Source organism: Lissotriton helveticus, chromosome 2_1 (genome assembly GCF_964261635.1).
Source record: "Lissotriton helveticus chromosome 2_1, aLisHel1.1, whole genome shotgun sequence".
NCBI lineage: Eukaryota > Metazoa > Chordata > Amphibia > Caudata > Salamandridae > Lissotriton > Lissotriton helveticus.
Window position 1 is genome coordinate 1,938,476,050 of NC_136059.1, and position 19,973 is coordinate 1,938,496,022.

General features: G+C 46.2%; 1 protein-coding gene across 1 annotated transcript in view; it reads left to right on the forward strand.

The window, feature by feature from the left end:
- The window catches only part of TBC1D9 (TBC1 domain family member 9), a 295,607-nt gene that overhangs the window by 89,504 nt on the left and 186,130 nt on the right, over positions 1-19,973 (forward strand). The window contains exon 2 of the mRNA XM_078676864.1: positions 9,127-9,237. Coding sequence (XP_078532990.1) covers positions 9,127-9,237 — 111 coding nt within the window. The remainder of the gene's footprint in view (positions 1-9,126; positions 9,238-19,973) is intronic.

Below are 19,973 nucleotides of genomic sequence, written 5' to 3' on the forward strand. Positions count from 1 at the left end.
CCTGCGAAGGTTGTTTAGTCAGGGCCAAAGAAAATGTTCCCGGTAGACATCAGACGGCAAATAACAAGGGGGAGACCCACCGGAGCTCCGAGTCCGAACGGCACACCACCTATGCTGTACAAATCAGACGCGGAGTTTTGGAGTGTATCATTAGCACCAGTATTAAACAATATAAGGCATGGCACTGGTCAGTCATCAGCCCGATTTACAAACACGATGACAAGAAGCATCCAAGCAACTATCGGCTCATTGCCTTATTAGACGTGGAGGCAAAATATTTCGCAGGAATCATCCTGGAGGAATTACCATCATGGGCATCTGAAACTCCATCATCCCAATTAACCAAACTGGTTTCTGCAAAGGCCAAGGGACCACAACCAACATCATGGCACTGTCCCTGCTGATGGGAGCAGCAAAAGAGATTAAGTCATCCTTATACCTCTCGTTCATTGACTATACTGCGGCATTTGATCATGTGGACCGCAATAAACTCTGGCAGAAAGTGGACAATTGGGAAATACCGAAACATCTACTAGACATGCTAATACTACTCCATTCAAAAACCTGGATTAAAATTAAGCTTGGGGCAGGTACACACCTCTCGAAGCCCATTAGGACAACAAAAGGGTTAAAACAGGGGTGCGTACTAGCACCAATCTTATTTAACCTCTTTTTAGCCGACCTACATGGGGAACTCGACAAATGCCCTAATCACGCACCTAAATTAGGGAAAAATCATCCTCTCCAACCTGCTATACGCGGACGATCTGGTACTGATAAGTCGGACGCCAATGGGCCTTCAGCATCTCTTGAATGCAGCTCACACTTTCTCAGCAAAGAATGCCCTTCAAATAAACTTCAACAAATCAAAGGTCATGGCTGTGAATTACCGGGAAAAAAAGGAATCTTTGCTGGCACCTGAATGGAGTAAAGCTCGATCGGGTAAACACATACAAGTATCTAGGAGTAATCTTGGACTCAGAAAACATGTCTAGGGCACAACTTGACTCGCTACAAGGGAGGGCAACAACAACCTACTTGGCATTAAAATCATTAAAGGCCAAACTTCCCGATCTTACACTTAAACCTCTCCTTGAAGTCCTGCGTGCAAAACTACAGCCTACCCTTACATATGGGAGCGAATCACTTCACGGGAAGGATGCCGCACAATCGGATACAGTCATTGCCAACTCATATAGGGCTATTTTTTTTTTTTTTTTTTTTTTTTTTTAAAAAAACCTTTATTTGAGCAAGCAAGAAGGTACAAGGATGGGCCTACAACCACACGGGCCAGCCGCTAAAAAGGAGTAGACACATATCATATATGCCCGCAGAGGTAACAGTCAATCAACAATGCAATACTCCACATTATATACAGAGCAAAAAACAGGTTTTATGTTTATAAAAGAACAAACATACAAAAAGGCGAGAGTGTATCACTGAAAGTCAGCCCAAGGGACGCAAGGGGGGGACAGCAACGGAAGTGCAGTAGCAAAATTCTAAGCACTAAGGAGTTCGGAGGGGGGGGGGGGGTTTGGGGAGGGGCGCAGAGATCAGGAAGAAGGGGGGGGGGAGCCGGAAACACCAGCTCAGTCCCTATATGAAGATTCCGAGAACGCTAGCCTAAGGAGACAGGGTAATCTCGATAGTGTCCACAAGGGGAGGAGTACAAATGTCGCCACGGTATTCATTCCATTGACCCCACACCTTCACCCATGCCCTGGGTCTGCCCCTGGCCACATAGACGGTTTTCTCACGGAACATGGACCAATCCATGTTATCCTCCCATTGCGAGAGGGCAGGGGGCCTGGAGGCCCCCCAGAGTTGCGCAATATCTCGCTTCGCAATCATATAGCCCAGGGTGGCCCATCTAGTCTGTGCCACCGAATAGTCAGTGGGCTCCCAAACATTCAAAAGACAGCGACGAGGTTCCGGACGCAAGGACATCCCTGTCACCACAGTCATCAGATCAAGCACAGCCACCCAATAAGCAGCCACCATCGGGCACTCCCAAAGAATATGCAGGAAAGTAGCACGCAAACCACATCCACGCTTACACAATCCATCGGAGGAAAAGCCCATCACCATCAGTCGCGGTCCCGTCACGTACCCCCGATGAAGGATCTTCAATTGGACCAGACGGAGTCGAGCCGGGATAGCCACCTCCTTCGGGGAGGAGAGGGCCGACTGCCAATCCTCATCATCAAGTTCCAACCCATCTCCCACCCACTGTTCCCGAAGTCGGGCCAATAAGTCAGTCCGATTGTTAATCAACTTTTTATAGATCAGGGAGATAGTGCTATCAGGAAGATGTTCGTCAAGGATACGGTCTTCAAGGGGGGAAGAGTCAGGCGGAATCTCACCAGGAGCAAATACCGAAACCAAAGCGTGCCTAACCTGTAAATAACGAAAGAATTCCCGACTACTCAGGCCGTAGTCAGCCTGGAGGGCCTGAAACGGGCGCACAGAACCCTTAGAGTACACATCCCCCACCTTAGAGATCCCAATCAATTCCCAACGGTCAAAACCCTTGGAAGACCAAAGACCGCCCAGACGTTCTGAAGCATAAAGCGGCGTCGCCAACGTCAAGCGATCCTCCCAGCCCAGGCTCACATTCGCGGCACGCCACACCGACAAAGCAATCAAAGTAGGTCCCACAAGATGGCGCCCAGCGGAGCGAGAATAGAGCACTCTGTTAAAGTCACCTCCCGGAAGCTGAAGTTTATCCATCTCAAACGCCGGATTACGACCTGGCGAGAACATAGCGTGATTAATAGCGGACAGATGGGAAGCCCAGTAGTATCTCTTAACATCGGGGAGCGCCATGCCCCCATCATACCACGGGATGGAAAGTTTCGCGAGAGCAATGCGCGGTCGCCCATCCCAAATAAGTTGCCTCTGAAGGCTCTCAATCTCCCGAAAATAGGCCTTAGGGATAGGATCGTAATAATTCTGGAGAGCGTAGAGAAACCGCGGTAGTGACATCATCTTAAACAGGGCCGCCCGACCCAGGGGAGACAAGGGAAGTTTGCGCCAACGGGCAACGTCCAAACGGAGCCTAAGCAACGGGGGAAGGAGATTACGATCAAAACGAAGGGACGGGTCCAAGGTAACAAAAACCCCCAAGTATTTGAAGCCATCCCGGACCACCTGAAGAGGAAGTCTACTAGGCAACGGAGGCAAGATACCAGATAAAACGTATACACAGGACTTAGACCAGTTGATGACGAGGCCTGAGTTAGCGCCAAAGGACGCAAGAACGTCAAATAAAACAGATAAAGACTTGCGAGGGGAAGTAAGATACAAGAGGATGTCGTCCGCATAAAGCGAGACGCGGTCTTCGAAGTCCGGGGCCCAACGAATCCCTTTAAGGGATGGTTCCCAACGGAGCCAGGCCGCCAACGGTTCAAGAGCGAGCGCAAACAACAGAGGGGACAAGGGGCAACCCTGACTGGTACCCCTGCCCAAGGAGAAGGGAGCCGACACTCTACCGTTCACTACAACCTGTGCCAGAGGTTCCGCGTACAATAGTCTAACCCAGCTAATAAACTCGCACCCGAATCCGAATTTCTCAAGAGTCGCCCATAAATAGGGCAACTCCACAGTGTCAAAGGCCATGGAGGCATCCAGGGACGCCAAAATGGCCGGTTCAGTCAAACGCCCCGCCCTCGCCAGCACGCCGTGGAGGCGACGTAAATTCAGAGCAGTGTTTCGATGCGGGATAAAGCCAGACTGATCCGGATGGACCAAATCCCCGAGAACCGAAAGGAGACGGGTCGCCAAAAGTTTAGCCAACACCTTAGGTTCAACATTTAATAGGGATATGGGCCTATACGAGGAACAGAGGTCACGCGGTTTACCCTCTTTGGGGATGACGACGATTGTCGCCAGACGCTGATCATAAGGAAGTATGTTCCGCTCACGAGATTCTAGAAACATGGCGCGAAGATACGGCGCCACCCTATCGGGGCGCAACTTGTACAACTCAATAGGCAAACCGTTCGGGCCTAATGCTTTGCCCGAACGGAGCGAACGAACTGCAGTGGCTATCTCATCATTCGTAAAAGGGGAGTCCAAAGCAATACGGTCCAAGTCGGTGACACAGGGCAAAGTGATATCACGCAGAAGAAGGCGGGAGTCGGCAACATCCCTTACAGACACGGGAGCATATACCACACGGAAATATTCCGCAAAACGATCAACAATGGCAGTCGGATCAATCACATTCTCACCACTCGCAGACTGAATCACGGGCACCACACGATTAACTCTTTCTTTCTTGTCCAACCATGCTAGGAGTTTGCCCGCCTTGTCACCCACATCATACAATCTGCCCTGTTGCTCACGAAACATCACCTTCGCAGCGTCAGTGACCAAGGATTTATATGCAAACTGTTTTAGACCCAGGGCATGGAGTTTCTCAGGCGTGACACCAGACTCTAACTCGTCCTCCAAAGCAGAGATCTCCCCCTCGAGGTCCACCACCTCCCTCCTCCCAGCCTTCTTAGCTTCAACAATCAAGGAAAGGGCCTGTCCACGAATCACAGTTTTAAAGGCTTCCCACAGGGACACAGCCGAAGAGACCGACCCCTCGTTTTCCAGGAAATATGCATCCATGGACTTGAGCAAGAGGGTACGAGTCTCAGGGGAGGAAAGATACCAAGGGTTAATGGGAGCCACTCGGCCCGCCGCCTCTACCCCAACCTCGAAACGAAGCCAGAGCGGCGAGTGATCAGAAATACCCCTTGGTAAATGTAAAATCTCACGAACCGCCGATGATTGGGCCGCGGGCATCAGGAAATAATCCAGCCGAGACAGACTGCCGTGAGCCCCAGAATGGAAGGTGTATTGGAGCAGAGTAGGATGCAACAGTCGCCAGCAGTCCACAAGGCCAAAGGTATCTAGAAACCCACCCAACCACTGCTGAGCCTGCGGGGTATCTCTAGGAGGATGGCGATCGTGAAGGCCGGAAAGCACCGAGTTAAAATCACCGGCCAGAAAGAGAGTACTATCAGGGAGATCTAACAAAACACGGCCCAAATCAGTAAAAGTAGAAGCCTGCAAACCCGGGGGAACATAAACATTGAAGAGAGATAGGGTGCGGCCTTCATATCTACCCACCAAGACAGTATATCTCCCACGATCATCGTGAATCACCTCATCGATCGCCAGGGGGAGGGAGGTTCGAACAAGAATACCCACACCCCTAGATCCGGAGGTAAACCCCGAGTGCGCCACAAGGCGGTAGCCCCATCGATTCATTGCATAACAAACATTACCAATCAAGTGGGTTTCTTGCATGAAAACAATGTCCGGTGACAAACGTCGTATACATTTCAAGACAACACTGCGCTTAATACGATCTCCCAGGCCATTAACGTTCCAGGAAAGAAATTTCAACCCTCTACCCCCCATCCCAGCCGCCCGAGCCAAGACCCCTCGTCCATGAGCTAGACATCAGAAACAGCAGCAAACACAGGAGCAACTCGCCTTGAAAACAACACACAGAAAAGAAAAAACTTCCCAACCCCCCTCCCCCAAACTGAAGAGAAACACCCCCCACCCTGCACCCCTGCAAAAAGCTAAAGAGCCACCCCAACCTGCAGTGTGCCTGTCGCCCAATAACCCCTATTCTACACAAAGACCCCGGAGGAGGAAAGGTCTCCGTTCCACCCTCCCCCCGACCTCAGCAAGAACAAAAATAACAAACGAAAGACAGAATAATCACAATGTAGAGGGACGCCGGCCAACACTCCTGATAGTGTATACAAAATAAGACATAAGAGCCGAACAGTTAGATCTCCACACCACCTTCGGCACCACCCGGGTGAGCGGCGGAGTCAGTCTCAGGAGGACGATCAGGCAATGAGTCCAGCCAGTCATTAACAGCATCTGGCCGATCAAAGAAAAGGGTACGCTCATTGTATTCGACCCGAAGTCTGGTGGGAAAGAGCATGGCGTAACGTAGGCCCCGATCCCGAAGACGTTTCTTGGCACCACGAAACTCCATACGTTGTCTCTGAACCTGTTGAGAAAAGTCCGGGTAAAAGTTCACCGTAGCATTCTCAAAGGCCACCGGGCCCTTCACCCGCGAGGCCTGCAGGATAGCGTCCCGGTCTCTATAATGAAAAAGCTTCGCTACAATGGGTCTCGGCGGGGCTCCCGGCTTGACTTTGCCCCCTGGAACACGATGTGCGCGTTCCACCGTGAAAAATTTTGTAGGGCCAGATGGTTCAAGACCAGATCCTCAACCAGGAGATCCACCGAGTGGGGTTCAGGGTTCTCCGGTACACCAACCAGGCGAACATTGCAGCGACGCGCCCTATTTTCAAAATCCTCCAGGCTACGGGTCATGAAGTCGTTCCCCCGACGGAGATTTCCGATCTCTGTCTGGAGCTCTGAGACGTCCTTCGTAAGGCTAGACGATTTAATATCCAATGATTGTACCCTCTCATTCGTCTTGCCGAGATCAGCACGAATCAGATTCACCTCAATAGCCACGGTGTCAAGTTTATGGGCCAAGGCCTCGTACTGTAGGCCGATGGATTCCCTCACACCCGAGATGGCGCCCATGATATCCTGTAGGGAGGGCTCCGCCGACTCTTCCAAAACTCGTTCGGACGCTATACTGGAACCAGGCAGGGCAGCTCCGGGGGACCCCTTAGAATGGGTATAACGGTCCATGACATTTGATTGAACTGGAGCTCCGCGCAGAGGTGTTTTCGTCTTGCGCGTCTCTCTGTCCCCTCTGCCCGCCATTTTGAAGATGCGTCACAGGACAAGCCACCGGGTTCGACGGGCCCGACACCCAAAGTACAGGATCAAAAGTACACTAAAAAAGGGGGCACAACTCGGGTAGAGGTCGCCAAGCCAGCAAATAGGTCACATGAAAGCCCAACAGCCGATCTGCCTCCAAGTCTCAGCCGCAACACGATATCCACACCCGTGGCCCAAGTCGGAACAGAATCGAAACCGAAACTTAGGAAGGGGGGACCCACAAGGCCAGATCTCCTGCCGTTGTTGTTCAATTGCAGGACGGCTACAGAACCGCACCCCGTCCCGGGCGCACCTCAAGGGCGGAGCCCAAAAGTTCAGAGCACCATATCTCAGGAATACGAGGTCCAAATCAATTTCCGAAAAGTGCCAGGGTAATCAGCCAAACGTCCCCCACACGAATTCTTGCAAGAAATCAGGATTCAGCCAGGATAAGATGCCGGGAGCGGCGAGGGTCCGGAGAGCGCTGTGCTCACGCGGCCATCTCGGATGCCCGCCAAGCTCCTCCCCCCATATAGGGCTATTTTTAATCTTCCAAAATATGTCTCTCCTGCTCAGATCCGATTAGAATTCGGCATCCTCAAACAAACATTAGAAAGGCGGAGTGTGTGCGTATCCAGCTGGCACAAAATTCACAATGCAGAGACCAGTTCCTTAAACTCAAACGTATGGGAAGAGTTACTTCGGCACCGCAACTCCTTGCCCAGAGATTATTTATTTGAATCACTCCAAGTTCTAGGCTTGATAGACATCTGGGAAACGCCAATAAACCACCTGTCTTTCAAAAAAATCGCCCAAAAATCAGCATATATTATTTCAGCGATCGAAGACAAGAAGGATCTATCAAATATGGCGCACGGCTGGATAACGTTGGGTGATAACGGAAAAATACAATCACAAGCATACCTCAATATCGGCATGAAAATAAAAGTTAAAGAGAAGTTTTTAAAACTACGACTCGGAGTAATCCCCATACTTCCACACCTCCCACCATGGGAGAGAAAAAACTCTTCACAGCACTGTTGCCTGTGCAAAATCGGCAAGGAGGACATCGTTCATGTGATTTGCATCTGTCCTAGACTAAAAGACTTGAGGTATAACATTCTACGACCATCCTTCAAACTACATGCCGTTCTGATTTGCAGGCAGTTAAACTGTGCTCTAACACCAGCAACACTAAATTGAATTGCCAGGTCGTGAGGTTCTTTGACCTAACAAGAAAAAGACTTAACAGTGTTTGACGAACATTATACGGTTCTGATGATAATCACGAACTGATCTTAATCAATTTCTTACTTTTAAATTAATCTAACTCGCTAAAATTAAGAACAAATGATTTTTTAATTATACCTACTGCTGTTTTTATAATTTTGTAAACATTTTAATTAATCATGTACAAATAAAAGTTTACTTACTTACGTACTTACTTACTTACTGGTACCTGCGAACATCGCAATTATAAGTTCTGAAGAAACCCTGATGAAAAGTTGTTTTTCACGGCAAGGGTTCACCTACTTTCAAGCTGACAAAGTTTCCGGGTGGTGTACCGGGCAAAACCATGCAGAAATGTGCATACAAAAGTCAATTTTTGACTGTTGTTCCCCCACAACTCATAATCTTTATTATGTCCCCCCCCACCATAAGCTCCGTAACAGTAAATGAGTGGCAAAATGAGATTAATAAATATTATTTAGAGCCACTCATAATGAGGGTCTAAGTCACCCAGGATAAATCACTCATAAAATGAGGTCGGGTCTGTAGATCTCCAGAGAATGTTTTTTACTCAGAGTTTTAGTAGACAGCATGAAAGACCTGTGTGACTGATGAATGAAGGAAATTCATGTAAATGTATTCTTGCAGGAAGATCAACTGTTGAGAGTGAAAGTATTAGAATACCACTAATTATTTACTACAATTCTCCGAGGGGTGGAACACTTGAATAAAGCAAACATTTCTTCTTACCCATAAATAGAGTGTATTTGACACAATTTTTCAAAAGCATTTTATTCAAATCTTTAATCTAGATATAGGATTATGTTGACAATATCACGTACCTCAGTTTGAGAATGGAGATTACTTTAATTCCAGTCAGAATTATATTCTAGTGTAATTGCCATAATTGTAATAATTTTTATTGGATTTTTTCCCCAACAAATTGTTCAGGAAAGGTCCGTTTTCTGTTCTTTATGGTGATACTGTGTTAAAATGGCAGCATAATTGACAGTTACTTTTTAGTGACCTAATATTTCCTCTCACGGTCTTATTATTTCATGTAAAAACTGTTTTTGCATTAATTTGTGCCTTAAATCCCTTATTGAAGATGTTTGACAAACATGTTTCTGCTTCTCCTAGGTCTGCTTGTTGGAACTCTTGATGTTGTGCTGGACTCCAGTGCCAGGGTTGCACCATACCGAATCCTCTACCAAACTCCAGACTCCTTAATTTACTGGATTATTGCTTGTGGTAAGAGACTAGAGCACAGTGAATTATTATAGTGTTCTCTGCCACTCTTTTCTCACTTTTTGTGATGTGGTAATTGTTCTCTTTCACTTCTCTTTTCCTGTTCTTCATCTGGAGCAGATATATGGGCTGCATAGGTGAAGAATATTATCCATTTGTCAGTGGGAAAATGATTTGGAGAGTAATTTTAAATTTGTTCATGTTCACTGGGTAATTGGAATACAAACACTGTTCAGAATATTACAATACAAAATGTGTCCTTATATTAAAACATTGCATCATATTTTAACGTTTAGGGTTTCATATGCTAGAGGAGGCCATAACGTGCTGCAACATATGCTTCCTGGGTCATCTTTCAGACTACAAGATTGACAATGGTGTTGAAGTTAGACATGAATAGGAGATATTGGATAAGGTGCTTGAGGTTTGAAGCTGTGCTCTAAACATGGTACAGCAACCTCACTACACATAAGCATGAGGTGTATTTAGGAGTAAAGTATATTCAAAAAATCATCATCATAGAGGCTTTATTCGAGTATTTCTCATTAAAGCACAATACATACAATAATATTAAAACAGTATTAAATGATTGCCTCTTAACAGATAAAAGCAAGTACTATTCATAAAAAGCATAAATATAAATATATATACATGAATTAAAAAATACAAACTGCGTCGGGTAGCTTAAATCAACCCTCCCAACGTAAACAGTTACTTAACTAACATTTTATCCCTAATAGACCAAGGCCACCCCATAAATTTCGCTACTGCTATGGCCAATGGCAAGCAAGAACTAGTACAGATAATTCTCAGGGCTACACTGCTACTGTTAGTACCTAAGTTTTTACATACAGGTTTTAACCAGATTTGCCTAGGAACGGCATAGGCTTGACAGGCGAATAAAAAGTGCCAATGGTCTCCCTTGCAGTTCCACAAGCAGGGCAGGCAGTATTAGATGAACCCCGCCACCTGCCCGCCAGGGACCTCAGCGGAAGGGCACCTATCCTCAATTGGCAAAAAAGCTTCCTATCCCATGGCTTTGTTATCTGGTCCCAATAAAGTTCATGATCAGGAGAGATTTTGAATTCCAGATAACATCCTGTCATAGTTCTTGAGTCAGTGTTTCTCCATGCCCGCTCAGCTACATAGTCCCAATACAACTCCTTTACAGTACTCTTACTTGGGAACAATGCACCTGGTGGGTTATTCCAAAGGGTTTGGAGGCCCAGCAAACATAACAAGGATCTAAGGTCTTTTAGCCATTTAATTTTGTGGAAGACATCCTCCTTGATTAACACCAAAAAACCCTCAGCATAATGCTTAAGTTCCGGGGTAGTCCAGAGTCGTCTCCAATACAATAACGGTCGAAGCATTGCCAAATCAACCGCTGCCTTTCTGCCCAGTTCGTATCTAAGGGGGAGGAGGGGGGTACTTTGGGAAGGCCGGTAATTGTCCTGAAGAACTTATTTTCAGACCTCTGTAATGAATCGAGCTTCCCAAAACCCCACAACTCAGCCCCGTAAAGTGCTGAGCCCAAAGCTTTTGCCTCATAAACCTGTACGGCTGGCATGATAGGTTTAGTTTTTGATTTTCTATGTTCAGCCCCTAGGGCTCCAGCTAATTGTCTATGCCTCAATGTCGCTAGATCAATATGCTGGGACCATTTAAGATCGTTGGTTATATAAATACCAAGGTATGTAAAAGCTTTGACTACCTCTAGGGGACGCTGGTTCATAGTCCGCCTAGAGCGGAAATTGCCGTGAGGGTTAAAAACCATTAACTTGGTTTTGGCCACGTTGACTTCAAGGCCATGCTCCCCACAGAAATCCTCAAAGATGCGAAGGGCACACTGCAGACCACTCTGGGTCTTTGATAGAATAAGAGTGTCATCGGTTAAAAAACTGTAATGCCCGAGTGTGTGGAAATCTTGTCTCTCACAAAAATCTAATCTGTAAAAGTCTGCTCGTACCCCTTTGAAATACCCCCTTGCGTCTAGATATCCTAACTTGATCACCTTTTTTGAATATACTTTTTGAAACAGGGTTGTTGAACATGGACCCATACACATTTCTCCAAATTTTCAACTCATTTTGTGGAGTTGCTTCTACCTACTCCATCTTAATGGTTCTACGATAGCGAAGGTTGTCAATTTCAATAAAATCTTCTAAGCGATCTATATAACGAAATGTGTTGTAAGCTGTAAAATACCGCCAAATTGGCATCTTGAGAGTTCTGTTGAATATTTCTACAATCGCTGCCTTAACTTCGTCGTTTGTGACAAAATGTTTTCCCCATACTGGTTCAGCAGAGCTTTTAGCATATTGTTATCAAACTCTAATCCTCTATCGGTTTGTAACCTTTTTGGGATTCTTCCGCTGTAAGTAAATGATTTTGTGACTGAGCTCTCTGATTTTTCTTTCAAGCCACTGCAAACACGTACTTTGACAGCACATCAATCACTGTTAATATACATTTTACACCATCATTATCCGATGTCTAGAAGGTTTGCTTGCCATTGATGATTTAATCCTCCGACTAAAACATTATTCCTTTGAAAGTGATTCTAGAACCCTTATGCAGTGTGTAGACATCATCACCTGATAAGCAGTCCCGTACATGTGTTCTTTTGATGTTGTCGTTGTGGATTTTGCTCTCCTTGTGCAAGGCGTCTACGCTGCCAAAACTGCCAACCTTCAAGGAGTTGTAATAAACTCTTTTGAAAAGCTTCTGCATTATAGCGCTTCATAAACTAAAATACTGCAAACCCCTACTCCTCGCCACTTCTCTTTTAATTAACTTTTTATTTATTATTTTCTTTATTATATAATGAGGATTTGGAGCCGGTTTATGCTACATTAAAAGGTTATTTAATGAAACATGAATTAAATAGTGTATGATTTAAACTGTGTAATAACAGTGGAGAAGTGTGGCTCAATGGTTAGAGCGGCAGACCCTGATGCAGAGGTCTGGCCCGGGACCAGGATTCAATTCCCGCCTCGGCGGCTCTTGGACTCCATTTCCCCAGACCTGATAATTCTCGCCTCGGTGCCTAGTCTAATCATGGGTCCCACTCTGTGACTCTGGGCAATAGCTTACTTAATCTCCACAACGGCCCCAGCAGCGCTTGGATGCCTGGCTTCACCTTGGGGGTGCCCAGGAGTGGACATTTCACAGGAAAGCCAGGATGGGTTCCACAGCGGTATGAATACAGCGCTACGAGGCCTCCGGGTAGAAGTGCACTATATAAATACAATACATTTATATTTACATTTAATATAGTAATGTACAATGATATAAGTGATAAGGACAACCATCGATATTTAACACACCACTCTCAAAAACTCATGACCTAAAACCACTATGCTGATTTTGCTAGCTGTGAATGGTATGAGTCTTCTCACCTCTCCCCGCACCCCCTCAGAGTCACAACAGAACAAATTGGAGATCGTATTCATGAAATTTAAATGTTTCTTATTCAGAGTAGTTCCAAGGGTTCAAAATGTCCGCATTTTATAGTTGCTGATGCAGTCTTCGAGCACATTGTTGGGGTCCAATAAGATTTTGCTCATTTCAATGTCATAAAAGCCTTTCGGTTTCTGACTAAACTCTTTTTCGTTCTCTTCAGCGATTTAACATCGCTTATTATGGCATAACGAGGTCGGGCGAAACACTGGTTTGGGGTGCAGCATCCTTGCTCTGATCAGAAAAAGAAAAGCGTATTCAAGGTATTTAACGCTCAGAAGAAACCCAATCTCCTCAAAGTGGTGAAAAATACTTTCCTGCAACACAAAAAACACACACACATACATAATAGTAGCAGCCGCTAACATTACCATGTTTTCATTTATTTTGTATTAATACATTTCCTGTTCCTTGGTTTTAAATTTCTACAAAGATACTTGATCTTAAAATATCTACGATAATTCTTCCTCCACACATGATGTTTCATTATGAAACGTATGTCCTGATCACCCTCTTCATACATGCTTTTAAAATTCTCTGACTTGGGTCTGTACTGTTTTCATATACTTTAAAATATTCACAACCATCTTAAAACATTCAGTCAGTATAAGTGCCCTGGGACTCCCTGAACGAGTTGAGGAGGGCAAGGCAGAGCAATTCCTGGAGCGATGGATACGCACCCAGTTACGTCAGAGGGGCATATCCGAACTTTTCGTAGTAGAAAGGGCGCACAGGGCCTTGGTGCCTCCGCTTCCCCCGGGCAATAATTGCCAAAATATTAAACTATCAAGATAGAGACTGTATCCTCCAGGCTGCAAGAGAGACTCAGAATCTCTGCTATGAAAACAGTACAATAGTTGTGTACCCGGACTATACCAACCCGGTCCAGGAACAGCGGAAATCCTTTATGGGGTAAAACATAAACTCCGTGACATGCAATTGCAGTATATGCTGCTATACCCAGCCAAACTTAAGGTTCTTACACACAAGGTATGGCCCATTTCTTTGAGACACCGGAAGAGGTGTGGGAATGGCTGGAGATCCGAGGTGACCCACATGGGGACTACACTGTTAATACTGTGGTGGGGTGAGGGGCAGAACAAGTGCTGACTGCCTGGAAATGCTGAGGCACCTGGAATAGCGAGTGGGGAAGCGACAATCGGAATGTAACATTGAACATACTGCAACCTTATTGGGGACACCTGCTGGACTATGTATCCCTTGACGGGCATTTTGGAGGTATGGAGCCGGGAGGCTGGTTGACATAAATATTCGGTCTTCATAAGAAGTTTCCCACAATATCCACTGCTTCACGGTATCTACTCGTTCCTAGTTTTGCATTATGAGCTAAGGCCTCGATAAGCCTCCTCCATAAACAGCCAGTTCGATAATTCCCGCTGTCCAGCGGGAGCAGTGGATATTGTGGGAAACTACTTATGAAGACCGAATATTTATGTGTATATATTAAGGATCTATGGACTTGAATACCAAGGAAGCTGGAATAGAGTATAAGCTAATACAGCTATTCATAAGAATTGATTATTATTCTAGATAAATATACACTCCTTCAGTATTGTCAGCGGCTGCACAGACAGAGAGGGAGAAGAGTCCAGACGCCTTTTAGCTTGGATTCTCCAGAGAGAACAGGCCCCATTCCCGGACCACTGCGTGCGCGCATCATCGGGCGAGGCGGTATACACCAGGACTGCAGTCCTGGAGGTGTTCCAATGACACCTGCAGAAAATCCAAGCAGCAGACCCGGCGGTCCGGGAGAAATGATAAGTACCATTCCTGAGACAGTGACCCTGACACGCCTCCCCTCATCGGCTTCTAAAGAGTTGGAACCACAGCTGTCCCTGGAGGAAATGCAGGAGACACTACTGAAGCTCCTGGGGGCTAAAGTACCTAGAGGAGATGGATTCCCATCTGAGGTCTATCGAGCGTACTCGGCCACTGTGACATAGGCCTTACTGCATGTTTATGGGGAGGCCTTTAACTGTGGAATCTGACCCCACACCATGAGACCGGGAGAGATCTGTATGATCTTGAAAACAGAGGGGGTGGGGGGGAGCTTGGATCCAGTTTCTTATCGCCCTCTCACTATGATCAACACAGATTCTGAAATATTATGCAAACTGCTGTCAATGCGTTTAGCCCTGCACATGCCTCACTTGATACATGAGGACCAGTGTGGCTTAATAACAAGTCATCACACTGGCATGAACCTACAACGATTAACTCGTATTATGTATGAGGTGAAACATAGAGATGAGGAGCTTCTCCTTGTGCCGATAGACCTTGCAAAGGCCTTTGACACAGTTGACTGGGGATATCTGCTGGAAGTGCTTAAAGTGGGATTTGGGCTACAGTTCTGCCGATGGGTCAAAATACTGTACACAGAACCATGTGCACGGTACGGGGGGGAGAAGCCTGTTCGGAGGAGTGGGCATTGGAGAGGGGAACACATCACGGATGCCCGCTCTCGCCGCTGATCTTTGCCCTAGCCATCGAGTCTCTGGCGTGCGGATACGCACAGAAATGGGGTAGTGGGGCATCCTGGAAGGTGACACATCCCTGATGATCTCCCTAAATGCAGACGACACCCTCTTTTATATAGCCTCTCCCCGCTTAGCTCTGCCTAGGCTTCTGCAGCTTCTTGAGGACTTTGGGGAGGTTTCTGAGCTGCGACTTAATCAATGCAAATCCTTGATCTTCCCCCTGACATGCATGGCCACGCTGCCTCTGGAGAACCTCCCTGATTTTGGGATACGATGGGAGCAAGCACACTTTCGGTACTTAGATGTCCAGGTGGCACTGACAATACCCAGCTGATACACCTTAACGTAGACAGGGTCATAGATACACTACAACGGTCTTTGACCTTCTGGAACTTGCTGCCACTCTCATTGATGGGCAGACTGTCAGCGTCCAAAATGATGGTGCTCCCTCTATCTGCTACAAAACCTACTGTGTCCGGTTCCCAGTCGGTTCTTCAAGCAACTGAACTCTGTGCGTGTGTCATTATGGTGGGTGGGTTAGCTCAGTAGAGTGGCACTGAGCACACGGACTCATCCATCCAAGTAGGGGGGGGATTAGAGGCTCCAAAGCTGAATTTATACTATTAAGTGGCGTAATTACAGCACTCGTCCCGTTGGTTAGAGGTCAGAGACCTCTATCCGAATGAAACATTCATCACATATGAGCAGGCCTGTGGTGATTTTTGCTTTGGGACAAGGACACTATCTACACTACACCGGCCTGACAGAAATTGCTAAGATAACTTGGCGCACGTATCCTGACATACCGCAAATAACCCACACCCTAGATATACTGCTCACATGCAGCTCTGGGTGCAGGCTGATTTGCCTCCTGTATGAAGCTATGAGGATGGGCTCAACTGGCCCTCTTCCTCAGGCAAGAGCAGCCTGAGATGTAGACTTAGTTGGCCACCTGGATGACAAGACCTGGGCAGCCATAAGCACGCTCACACACAGTGTCCTGCAATGCGCAATTTAAACTGATACACTAAACATTTTTGCACCGCACCTATCCTACACCGGTGCGACTACGGCACATCTCCCTGATCCAGGCTGACACGTGCCCTAGATGTGATGTTGAGGAGACAGATTTCTTACATTTAGCATGGAGATGCCCTGGGCTCAAGCAGTTTTGGGATCGGGTAGTGGTGAGAGTGCCAAAGAGTACAGGATTCCACATTGAGGAGGAGCCATTGCAATGCTTGTTGGGCCACATTAAGAAACTCAAGAAGCAAAGAATGGCTTGTAAGTTCCCACAACTGATGTTGGTCCTAGCTAAGAGCAGAGTGGGTATCACTTGAATGGGGCAGAGAGGTCCGGACATAACAGCATGGCTTAGGGATATACACGAGTGGACTTTCGCAGAAGAAGTTGATATGAAACTAAACCACAGGGATGACAAACTGCAGACAGACCTGACTGAGTGGCGGGAATTGTGTAAATCTGCTCTGAACTTGGACCCCAATGGGGATGACCAGCAGGAATGAGAAGCGAGTGGGGGCACATCTGGGGGGATAGAAACGAGAGCAGTGAAAAGTGATAGATAGTTAGACGAGATACCCCTGATTTCTAATGTACTATTAATTACTACCTCATTGTTGCTGGTGTTCTGTATGAGGGGGGTGGCGTCCCATAGCATCGCTGACACTATACATCTGATGCCTAAATGTAACTGATTGCTGCAATATTTGTTAAAATTCGATATAAAAGTTACCCAAAAGAAAATGTAGTCGGTATGAACATTTCTTTCAAGCTATAGATCGCCCCCAAGGCCTCCACAATTTTATAGGGGTTGAGCTTGTAACAGAGTTTTTGTATCAACCTTTCTTGGTAATCACTACCCATCATGAAACAGTTATGATTAAACTGACTCGAGTCATCAATTTTACAGCCTTCACAATCATCGTACCACCCCACCTTTTAAGCACAATTTTATGATCGCTGCTATCACAGTCAGAAGTGTGTGATACTGATCCAACCGCCAATTTTCCCCAGGACAAAGTTGTACAATTGCGTCCAAGCGCTTACAGCTGTAGTATTTGTGTTACAGAAAGTTTTTTTTGCCTAGAGCAGCAGAGACATGAAAAATGTAGCGCCAGGTGTGTAACTTCCATAGTCGTGCTAGCGGCTTTGTCTCACCCTGAGGTTTGCTAAAAAATTATGACTCATACTTACTTTCCGTTTTCCAACTTCACACCTTTCTTCTTGATCATCCAGTGACTTCTCGGGGTCGTTTCCAGATTCTTCACTGGAATCCATCTCTGTACCATCGCTAGAGTCCTCAGGTTCATCTTCACTCAGCTCAGAGAATGATTTGGGTATCTTCCACGTAGAGATGATGGGAAAAGCCCATGCAAGAGATAATGTTGTCAAGAAATGAGATGGAAAGTGAGAACAGCAGGGGGTCCTGGGCTTAGCCTTCAGACCTAGTCCCCGAAAGAGGCTGAGGAATGGAGAGTAAAGAAGAGCACTGGTGGTGAGCAACATGTAAATCAGCCCCTTTTCTGTTTAGGTAGCTCTCTTTCACAATATTTTCAGTCATACTGTAGCCACATGGCTTAAGTGTTGTGACAGTTAAGCCTCACACCAAGTGGTGCATATGTACTGTAGACACATTCGATATCCTTTGCAAAAGTTAGCTTTGTGGAAGGGAAAAGTGTATGCCTGCTACTTTTATCGGGGATATATAGGAACTACACCGCATTGTCAGTGTCTCTAATGGTGTTGCTTGCATTATAAGTGGGAGCTCGAAGTTTTTTCTTTAAAGTGGGCAGTATCACTCACTGCATTGGTATTGGGCTTGAAATGTACACACATTGTTGAAATTCACTCGCCCCAAAACTTCTGGACGCTACAACCAGTCATAAACATGTGTATGTCGTCAGCATCTCGCAGCCCACATTTCGAACAGAATGCCCCATCCGACCCTCTCAGATGGGCAATTCTCCTTGCTGTCCAAAACACTCTGTGAAGGGATAACAGATGATTCCTTCTCAAGCAGGCTGTGTAAAGAGCGCACATACATACTTGCAGTGTATCTTTTATCCGCAGCTTTGGCAAATACTCTCCCCTCCGCGTCTCAGGCAGGCTGATGTATCCATCGATGATCTTGAGTCTTAGCCAACTTCCATAAAAGCATCTCCTTTTTCCAGTGGAGCCCATTCACCAAGCGTTTTTACAGCTAGTTTGTATTACTATTCTTTTCCATCAAGGCTCGGGCACAACTATTCAGCTGGTAGTACTTAAATTTGGAGATAGATCCCCTAGTCCGTTCATGAAGGTCTTCCCAAAAACAAAATGTTCACACCTGAAACAACTGACCCCATTCTAATATCCTTGCGTCCTTAAGCAAGGTTGTCATCTTACCTTTCAAACACTGATGGGTGCCTGGGGAGTCCCATACTGGAGCATACCTATTATAGTACGACATGTTTGCTGCTCCTCCAGTTAGCTGCCAAAGAAGAGGTATAGCTTGTAGCCTCACCTTTTTGTAATATCTTGTGTTTCTAAACTTGTACATGAACTTGGACCCCCCCTCCCTCCCTCCACCCTCCCCCCCCCCCATTACCTCTTTCAGAATTGCTTTGAACATATGGCTGCACCCTGAGTTTCGTACGTTTGTCAATAGGCACCTGCATTTTTTAAGCTGGAAGGCCCATGCATAAAGCTGAAAACCTTGTAGCACAATACCTCCTTTAACACGTTTCCTGCACAATATCTTCCTTGAAATTCTTGTGCCCTTGGAGGCCCAAATAAAGGATGTAATTTCTTTAACCAAGTTCTCCTGAAATGTAGGGCAATGGCATTGAAAAGGAAAGTACATTTTGGTAGGATGGGGAACTTTATTAAATTTACGGTACCAAATAAAGTTAGTCGTAGATGTGACCAGCTCAGTAATAACCTATCCGTTTCCACCATTGCCCTATTAAAATTTAGTTCACCTATCTAATCCTAATTTTGACTGATTCTAATGGCCAGATATTTATTTTTTTTAAACAATTTTTACTGCGTCCAAGTACAAATACCATGCAGAGCTTTGGGACTCAGAGGCTGACTGCTACACTTTATAATACAATAAGAAAAAAAATTATTTGACATTTAATATATGTACTGTGCAAAAAGAAATAGATACATTATCAAAACTCCCCCAATGCATGATTTTGCACCACACATGCAGCAACAAGTATCCGTCCACCGCCCTGATGAGACATTCCGCTGAATCCCTAAATCCCTGAACCACTGTCCTGCCCAATTAACCCAAAATAGCAGCATCTCCCGTAGAAATGGGCTCAATGTAGAGGCCTCTATAGTCCGCCCACCTCTTCCAGATCTTAAAGTGCTTTTGTGGACATCCCCGAGCTTTAAAAATGGGAGCCTCCAAGCCCATATTGAAATCCATGCCATTTTCCCATGCCGACAAGGAGGGGGGGGGGCTCTGCCTTCCATTGCCTTGCAATGTCTCGTTTGGCTAGCGTGAGACCCAATAACATGAAGTGGTGCTTATAAATATTTCCCCCGACGCCCTCCATTATATGTAGCAGCACCAAATTAGGTGACAAGAGACACTCCCATCCCAGAACCTCAGCAAGGCAGGCTAGCACACCCCGCCAGAACATCTTAAGCACCATGCACTGCCAGACCGTATGAAACAAAGTGTCATTCTCCTGACCACATCGCAGGCAGAGCGGGGATGCTACCAGATCCGCCCTCCACAGTCTGACCAAAGTATAATATACCCGA